The following is a 9,490-nucleotide window of genomic DNA, read 5'->3' as shown; positions in this document are numbered from 1 at the left end:
TGACAGAAGCAACCTATTGGTCAAGAATCAAGCCAAGTCGAATTATAGAAACTGTATCTAGACACTTACCAAGGAGGCTGTCGAAAAGATTCCTTACCAACAAACTGTTGACATAGATGATAGTCTGCACGAATTTCAATGACCGATGACCCTCGATCGCAAGATGGCTTCATCCTCTGAATACACCGTCAATGTATGACGTCGAATAATGCCGATCTCATCGCTCTCAATGGATTCATATTGGTCAAAGGAACGTGATCGTCAGGTTAACCATTCTCTGTACTTTTGAGAGACATTTCCGTTTTAGCCATCATTGTTTGCTCGTGTTCCTGGGCAAGACATCAGAAACTGTCTCAATCACCACAATGCCCATAATAGGTATCAGGATCTTGCTCGTGTCTCGGGGGGGTCCATTACATCGGTCAGAGAGGCGAAGCCTCTCCCGTTAACAATTACATTCTGCCCGTGTGGCAACTGACTTATTACAAATCAAACTACGAATTTTCAATGCACTATTGGCCTTCGTGCAAACTCTCTTTTTACTCATGTCAATTCATTTTCAACTGTTTCTTTCTGTAAGCCTCCAAGCCGAGCGCCAGGCTCATGGGAGCTTCATGAGTCTCGGCCCTGCCAAGATTGGTAGTTGGTGTAAGCTATTGATAAATATAAGAACCTAGGAGTCAGCAGCTTGGAGCTGGTAGCCGGGCAGTCTGTATTTGACAGAAACTTAACGAGAGCTTCGGTAAACCCGCTTTGTAGCCGTTCGATAGTTTAACTCAATTTACTCACTTTAAGCATCTTTAAGCATCTTTAAGCATCTTTAAGCATCTTTATCATTCCCAGGACAGCTTTGTTCCCGATAGTCGATTGAGGTCTCTCCCCGTCCTGTAGTCACTGTCTTGTAAAGGACTAAATTCAATAAGTAGTAGGGTAGGTATACAGTAGTGAAATTTGACAAACGATAATAATAGCATACCCTAAGCGTTTAACTTTCCAGACCGAGAGTTAATATTTTAATTTAGGTAGTTTGCAAAATGCCTGACTTTTAAGAAGTATTTTATTATTCTTAAGAATTACATTTAAATATATTTACTTATAAACTTATAGAAATTAATATTCCTTAAGTATATAACTGCTTATTTAATATAAAAATAGTAAAAATTTATATAATTTACTTAATAGCTACTATACCTTATAATTAATAAACTAATATAGCGCATTATTAATATAATAAAGGGAAAACTTATTACTATATATGATAAGTGTTATAAAGGGCATTAATAAACCATATCAGATGCCAAAAAGGTGATGAAGCGACGCAGGCCTGATTCGAACAGACGCCTCCGAAGAGAATAGATTTCTAGTCTATCGCATTAGACCACTCTGCCACTGCGCCTTTTGCTTACACTTTTCTCTCCGACTCTCCACACATCTTGGTGGGGTCACGGCAAAGGCCGGCCGCTTGACCCAACTCATTCCCGAGGCAGGGTGATTTTTTGAGAATACGAAATATACATGACAATTTGTTCTCGGGATTGCCCAAATTTGATATTCTTCCTGTCTCAGATGTGTCCGCTAGCATTGCACATTAATGTCTCACCCTGATACAAGCAAGACAGTTCTTCTCCAGCAACGAATACAGTTCATTGTCCTCATTGTGTCTACTGAGTCTAGACCTTTATTGATGAAAACGTTGCCCAGCCACAGCAGATTGTCGAAATTTCGTGGTAATCAAACAGACTCAGATTTCCAAAGACAATCTAAGAAGATACGAAGAATGATCAAGAAGTCCCGGTTTCTTGCTAAATTAGGTATAGATGAAGTATAACATCTCTCCAAGTTAAAACCTCGGCAACAACACTTTACCATCTACGTAAGGATACCGGCTGAATTGTTTTCGCTTCCCTTCAGTTATAGCCTAGAGGCATACGCCAGAAGACGATTTCACGCTAGATAAATATCAAAGTTAATCCATTGTTTTGGTGTTCGTAAGCTACTCGTTCCATATGACCCTTCTCCAGAGCTCACTACATCCGAGCCGTAACAAAACAGTCACATTGGCTAGAATAGCCTGGCGATGTATGAGGTTCACTAACTAGGGTAGCGTATGCATCATTATTTAGTTAAATTGATCTAGCTCGGCAACCAACGTTAGTTCTACAAAGTAGAAAACATCTAGTTACCTATGTAAATAATTTTCCTTTGCACAGGCTCGACACTTTCCGCTCGAAGGCTCAGCAAGGAAGAGTTCCCCGCAGAACGACCCCGCGCGAGGGGACTTGCAGAGCTTCCAGCATGTCGCGATAAGATTTTAAGCGATAGAAAAGAAATATAGTATCAGTGAGCAATTGCTTGCAGTATCATATAACCTAAAGACTATTCTGTGTCTAAAACCTAGAAAAGATTCTGCAAGTAGAATTCTAGTCGCCATAAGCCTGAGAGCGGAGAAACTTTGCCCCGATCGGCATCGAAAACCCCGCCAAAATTTAGGTTTTTTCTTCTTGCTACAGGACGTTGACGTACAAGCGTCAAGGCGTATCTTGCTTTGCACTCGCAAATCCATTCACCATGCACCACGTCCTGATCGGCGAGTCGTGCTACACGGCTTCTGAAGTCCAGAAGCTCGTGCAGCGCATCAATGATCAGAGTCCCGTCAAGGTTGCTAAGCTCACGGGCTCCTGGCAATACTACGTCGACCTCGAGACTGAGGATGCCGCCGTTCTCGGCAGCATTAAGAAGATCCTCGAGGCCATTGAGCAGCCTGCAGATGCTCCCTCAACAGGCGACAACAAGAATGCCATCGATATCTACGTCAGCCCTCGAAACGTTTCCCCATGGAGCTCGAAAGCTACCAGCATCGCCCTCGTCTGCGATCTCAAGACCGTTAACCGCATCGAACGAGGTCGAGTCATCCATATCGAGCTCGAGGATGGTTCCAAGGGAGAGGAGGATTTGGGTTTCCGAGACATTCTGCATGATCGCATGACAGAATTCTTCAGCCTTTCTCCACCGGCACTCGATACCATGTTCGCTCATGGTGCTCGAAACCCTCTCGTTGTTGTCGACATCTTTTCCGATGAGCGCGGTCCCTTGGCCGCTCTCCAGGAACATAACAAACAGGCTGGGCTTGGTCTCGACCAACCCAACATGGAGTACTTGGTTAAACAGTACACTACTCTTGGTCGATCTCCTGTATGACTCATAAGTCCGACGTTGAAAATCAATTACTGATTTCAGTAGAACGACGTTGAGCTGTTCATGTTTGCTCAGGTCAACTCTGAGCACTGCCGGCATCATGTCTTTAATGCTTCGTGGACAATTGACGGCGTCAGCCAGGAGAACAGCTTGTTCGGCATGATTAAAAACACCCATAAATTAAATCCCGAATATGTCATCAGCGCTTATTCTGATAACGCGGCCGTGTAAGTCTTAGTTACACAAATACAATTCCGGTTGGAGATCAAGTATTCGGAATTGTTTGCTAACATTCACTCATAGCCTTTCCGGTGACGAGGGTAACTACTGGGCTCCAGACTATTCCACCGGAAGCTGGAAGCTCACCCGCGAGATTGTCCAGCCTCTCATCAAGGTTGAAACGCATAACCATCCCACTGCCATCTCCCCCTTTCCCGGTGCCGCGACTGGAAGTGGTGGCGAGATTCGAGATGAGGGTGCTGTTGGACGTGGCTCTTCTCCCAAAGCTGGTCTTGCCGGTTTCTGGGTTTCTGATCTCTTGATTCCCGGCAACAAGAGGCCATGGGAGCTTGATATTGGACGTCCCTCTCACTACGCCTCCAGTCTTGACATTATGCTGGAGGCCCCTATTGGCTCTGCTCGCTTCAACAACGAGTTTGGTCGTCCTGCCTTGACCGGTACTTTCCGTACTCTTCTCACCAACGAGGCCGGATCCGACGCTCCAGAGTACAGAGGATACCACAAGCCAATCATGATTGCTGGTGGCATCGGTAGCGTTCGACCCCAACATGCTCTCAAGGAAGAGAGCCATGTTGAAGAGGGCGCCCATGTTATTGTCCTGGGTGGACCTGCTATGCTGATTGGTCTTGGTGGTGGTGCCGCCTCCTCCAATACTGGCAGCGATGCCACAGCGGATCTCGACTTCGACAGTGTTCAGCGTGGAAACCCCGAAATGGAGCGACGAGCCCAGATGGTCATCAACACTTGCGTCGCCCTTGGACCAGAAAGTCCAATTGCCTTTATCCACGATGTTGGTGCTGGCGGTCTCTCAAACGCTCTTCCCGAGCTTGTGAAGGATGCTGGGTTTGGAGGCAAGTTCGAACTTCGGCAGGTTGAGAGCGCCGATAACTCTATGTCTCCTCTTCAGATCTGGTGTAACGAGGCTCAGGAACGATATGTTCTTCTCGTCAACAAGGATGGTCTCAACCGCTTCACTAGCATCTGCCGACGAGAGCGATGTGGCTTCTCCGTTGTAGGAACTGCCGTTACCAAGGATGAGAGTGGTGTTTCAAAGCTTGTTCTCACTGATCGTGAGCCTACTGTCCAGCCTCCCGTTGATCCCATTAACCTTCCCATGGATGTTCTCTTTCCTCCTGGACGACGAATCTCTAAGGACGTTCAACGTGTTGAGAAGAACCTTCGTCCCTTTGACGCTGTCAAAAGTCTCACCGAGCACTGCGGCAGCTCTGACATTGGCGATTTGGTCACTAAAGCTACAGAGTTGGTTTTCAACCTTCCCTCTGTTGGCTCAAAGAACTTCCTCATCACTATTGGTGATCGTACTGTTGGCGGTCTGTCTGTTCGAGACCAGCTTGTTGGTCCTTGGCAGACTCCAGTTGCAGATGTCGCGGTCACCCTCACCAGCTTCAGTCTTGATGACAAGAAGCGACGTGGTGAGGCCATGGCCATGGGCGAGAAGCCTAACCTCGCTCTCATCTCGGCTGCCGCATCTGCCCGTATGGCTGTTGTTGAGAGTTTGATGAACCTTGGTGCTGCTGACATCAAGCCTGGTCCCGTCAACGGTGATCTCAAGCGCGTTAAGCTCTCGGCCAACTGGATGGCCGCTGTTGGTCACCCTGGCGAAGGTGCTGCTCTTTACGATGCTGTTCAGGCTATCGGCATGGAGCTCTGCCCTCAACTTGGTGTTTCAATTCCTGTCGGAAAGGACTCTCTGTCTATGAAGGCCTCCTGGAAGGACAAGGACACCTCTGAGTCCCAGACTGTCACTGCTCCTGTCTCACTGGTTATCTCAGCCTTCAGCTTGGTCGAAGATGTCCGCAGCACATGGACACCTCAGCTTCGCCGTGTTGAGGAGGTTGGCGAGTCTGTCCTGGTCTTCGTTGACCTTGCTCAGGGCTTCCGTGCCATGGGTGGCTCCGCTCTTGCTCAAACACTCGGTCAAATTGGTAACGAATCTCCTGATGTTCGCGATGTTCAGATCATCCGTGACTTCTTTGATGCTTTGTGGCAGCTTCATCAGGAGGACATTGTCCTCGCGTACCACGATCGATCTGATGGTGGTCTGCTCACAACTGTTGCCGAGATGATGTTTGCTGGCCGATGTGGCGCTGATATTTCTCTTGACAACCTTGCTGAGTCTGAGGAGAAGGTGCTCGATGCCCTCTTCAACGAAGAATTGGGAGCTGTCTTCCAGATCCGCCGAGGTGACGAGACCAAGTTCAAGAGGTGCTTCGCAACATGTGGTCCTCCCCACGGTCTTATCAAGACTATTGGCTATGTTCGCCCTACCAGCAAGCAATCTCTCCTTGTCAAGTACAGATCAAAGACCATCGTCGACCTGGAGCGTGCCAAGATCCAACAGTGGTGGACTAGCACTTCTTACGAGATGCAGAAGCTCCGAGACAACCCCGAGTGTGCTCAATCAGAGTTCGAGGCTATTCAAGATAACAGGGATCCTGGTCTACACTACAAGCTGAAGTTTGATCCCGCTGATGTCAGCCTTCCAGCTCTCACAAGCATCAAGAGCCTGGTATACAAGCCCAGAGGTAAGATCACAAAGTACTGAACGAATTAGGTACATACTAACATCACGCAGTTGCCATTCTTCGAGAGCAAGGCGTCAACGGTCACGCCGAGATGGCCTTTGCCTTCCGAGCTGCTGGCTTTGACGCTGTCGATGTTCACATGTCTGATATCCTTGACGGCTTCTCTCTGGACGGATTCCGAGGTCTTGCTGCCTGTGGTGGTTTCTCGTATGGGTGAGTAAATCCATTATCAGCGTTTTGTCGGAATGTTCTCGTTCTCGAAGCGATACTAACATCCGATAGTGATGTTCTCGGTGCTGGTAACGGTTGGGCCCAATCTATCCTGATGCATGACGGTGCTCGCAAGACGTTTGAGGCTTTCTTCCAGCGTCCTGATACCTTCTCACTAGGTGTCTGCAACGGTTGTCAAATGCTGACTCGACGTGAGTTCATACCTCGTTCGTTGTCTCTTAAATCATACTAACAATTTTTAGTGAAAGAATTGATCCCCGGAGCTGAGCACTGGCCAACATTCGGTATGTCATTCTGCTTGTATTCGCGGTGGTGGAGCCTAACCATTTCCAGTTGAAAACGCCAGCACCCAGTTCGAGGGTCGATACTCGATGGTGACCATTGAAGATAAGTCCGAGAACTCTGTCTTCTTCAGTGGCATGAGTGGATCCTCGTTCCCCATAGTCGTTTCTCACGGTGAGGGCAGAGCTGCGTTCTCTTCTGCCAACGACTTGCAGTTCGTCAACGACTCGGGTCTTATTCCCTTCCGCTATGTCGATAACTACGGCTCTATTACAGAGAGATACCCCTTCAACCCCAACGGCAGCCCTCAGGGTGTCGCAGGTGTCCAGAGCAAGGACGGCCGTGTCGTCGCCATGATGCCTCACCCTGAGCGTACCATTATGGCTGATGTTGGCTCATGGAAGCCTGAGCGCCAGCTCGCTGAGTGGGGACAGTATGGTCCTTGGTTCCAGCTCTTCTTGAACGCCCGTAAATGGGTTGCTTAAATTAAAAAGAAATTTGCATTTTGGTGTTCGGGTTCCTGGGATGTTTTATGGTCATGGAGAACGGGATATGAGGTAAGAAGGGTAGAATGTTTAGTTCAACTATAGAAAATGATTGATACCGTGCGCATAGCCAGTGGTTTTGCGAGTGTTTTATTGTGATGTTAGGTCAACAACTCAATACGTGCCTTTGAATATAGCGAGACGGTAGTGAAAGCGCGCGCAATCCCCTACGTCCTCACCAGCTATACAATTATTGCAGTTTCATATCATAGGAAAGCATATTTTTTAAGTTTTATCGGCGATCATCGTAAATCTAATATTTTAATCAAAATCTAGATTTACTGTACCATTTGAGAGTAGCAAACGAACTACACAAGGTTAACAGGATTGCCTGCACTTCTGGCCTGCGCAGCAGTTGCTTTCATAATCTCCTTCTCCTCTTGACCACTGTTGTCTCCAAATACTTGGTCCATCTCCTCTAGAGATCTACCCTTGGTCTCAGGGACAAGGAAGTATGCCCAGCCAGCTGCGATAGCGCACCAGGATCCGTAAAAGACATACGTGCCAAATCCAATGGACTCTAGCATAGGAGGAGTAATGACACCTATATATGCGAATTAATGACGTTTCTCGTAAGAAGGGACTATGTAGGACTCACCAACAATAAAGTTACAAATCCAGCAAGTTGCAGTTGACAGGGCTACACCCTTAGATCGAGTTGCACTGGGAAAGACTTCTGATGGAAGGGCCCAACCCAGAGGTGAATATGAAACTCCATAACATAGAATGAATATGAAGGCCATAGCAACACACCCCCAACCAGCTGCTGCATTGGCCTTCCAGTCGTGTGAGAAGATGCCAACAAGAATAGCCATGATTCCCCACGAAACAGCACCTCCAACACCACCAAAGATGGCCAGAGGACGGCGACCAACTCGATCTATGATAAAGAAACAGACGCCAACAGCAACTAGCTGAAGAACATTAAAGATACCAGACATGGTAAGAGACATCTCCTCAGACTGGCCAAGTGACTGGAAGAGAGTCGGGGCGTAATAGATGAAGGCGTTGATTCCGCTGAATTGTTGAAAGAACAAAATTCCACAACCCACGGCAGTTCTTCGCCATGTCTTGTGGTTGAACAAGTCAAGCCAAGTCAAGACTTCGAGCTTGAAGCCTTGTTTACCAGGGTGGCGGCGCTCAAGCACGGTTTTCTGGAATTGCGCCTCGGCGATAATGCCTTGATACTCAGTAAGGACTCTAGAGTCGTCAGGTGGGAGACGACGCATTCGAGATAGATTGCTGAGAGCATCTTCTGTGCGCCCAACAAGGGCAAGCCATCTGGGTGAGTAAGGGAAGAAGAGGATTCCAACTCCGACGACTGTTGCAGAGACCATTTGAAGGCCAAGAGGAAGACGGAAGGCAATCTCGCCCTCCAAGTGGCGAGTTCCATAAGTGATATAAAATGAAACCACTACTCCAGCACAGATAGATATGGATTCGAGAACCAGAAGAGTTCCTCGTAGATTCGGGGGTGAGATTTCGGAGATGTAAAGAGGAGCGCCCTGGAAAGGTCTCAGACAAGTGCTTCAAGTTATATGGGTTTTGCGACTTACCAATGCAAGAGTGCCAACACCTATTCCACCGACTGTGCGACCAAGAACGAGCATTTCATAGTTAACGGCGGCAGTCTGTAGTATGGCACCGATATTGAAGATCACAACAACTACAGCCAGAGCTTTCTTTCGGGAGATCTTATCGGCCATCCAGGGCATGAAGAAACAACCTAGGAAAGCTCCAAACTCCAACATACCAGTCATGAAGCCCTTCCCAAAGCCAGAAGCTGCCCTAGGAAAGACATCATGGAACTGAGGCATGACGTTGATGATGGAAATAACTCCTTGGTCATATCCAAAGGAAAATCCACCTAATGAAGCGAGAAATGCAGCCCCAAAGACAAAAGGGGACTGTATAACGCCTCGGATACCTCCTGGGCCATAGGCGACGCTGTCTGCGAGTCTTGTCGGGAGGTCTGCTGTAGGTACAATGTTGATGTCTTCGACAGTGCCGTCATCTTCATCATGGAGGATTTTGTCATCTTTGGAAGACATGACTAGCAATTGGAAGGATAAGGGGCTATGTGGAGCGCTGGATGTTGGATTATTAGTGTTGATGGAACTGTTTGAAACGGAGAAGCACGACTCTATCGGGATATGACAGGCTTTATATACTGAAAGGAAGACTACAGTTCTCTGAATTAACCTCCGAAACTGCTCAGCGGCCAGAGTGGCTGTTCTAATTCTCTTGGCTCCGAAACCTAATTCAGGCACCTTGAGCCAGACACGGGCAGTACGATGACGATCAACTGCTCCCAACGGCGCCACCCGGACCGTCAAAATCTGGAGAACGCGAGTGATGACGGGACGTTGTCATGAAGGAGTACGCATACATGGGTTGTGGCTAGATAGTGTGCGGGGAATAGAGCTCATCATCTGGGGTATGGTCTGGGGA

General features: G+C 47.7%; 2 protein-coding genes and 1 non-coding gene across 3 annotated transcripts; 1 reads left to right on the top strand and 2 right to left on the bottom strand.

The window, feature by feature from the left end:
• Positions 1–1,314: 1,314 nt before the first annotated feature.
• tRNA lies at positions 1,315–1,396 on the bottom strand. The gene has a single exon. It is a non-coding gene; the product is annotated as a tRNA-Ser (tRNA).
• Positions 1,397–2,568: 1,172 nt separating this feature from the next.
• Positions 2,569–6,979, top strand: FMAN_03072 (uncharacterized protein; the record flags this gene model as incomplete). The annotated part of the gene is made up of 7 exons (XM_041831844.1): positions 2,569–3,192; positions 3,241–3,422; positions 3,499–5,981; positions 6,032–6,194; positions 6,264–6,403; positions 6,455–6,496; positions 6,546–6,979. 7 exons carry the CDS (start codon positions 2,569–2,571, stop codon positions 6,977–6,979), a joined length of 4,068 nt encoding a protein of 1,355 aa, XP_041682366.1.
• A 368-nt stretch (positions 6,980–7,347) lies between these two features.
• FMAN_03071 (uncharacterized protein) lies at positions 7,348–9,090 on the bottom strand (the record flags this gene model as incomplete). Its single annotated transcript, XM_041831843.1, has 3 exons — positions 7,348–7,583; positions 7,638–8,544; positions 8,596–9,090. 3 exons carry the CDS (start codon positions 9,088–9,090, stop codon positions 7,348–7,350), a joined length of 1,638 nt encoding a protein of 545 aa, XP_041682365.1.
• Positions 9,091–9,490: the final 400 nt, after the last annotated feature.

This window comes from Fusarium mangiferae (genome assembly GCF_900044065.1).
Source record: "Fusarium mangiferae strain MRC7560 genome assembly, contig: FMAN_scaffold006, whole genome shotgun sequence".
NCBI lineage: Eukaryota > Fungi > Ascomycota > Sordariomycetes > Hypocreales > Nectriaceae > Fusarium > Fusarium mangiferae.
The sequence above is the reverse complement of the archived record's forward strand: the minus strand, read 5'-3'. Positions and strand labels throughout refer to the sequence as shown.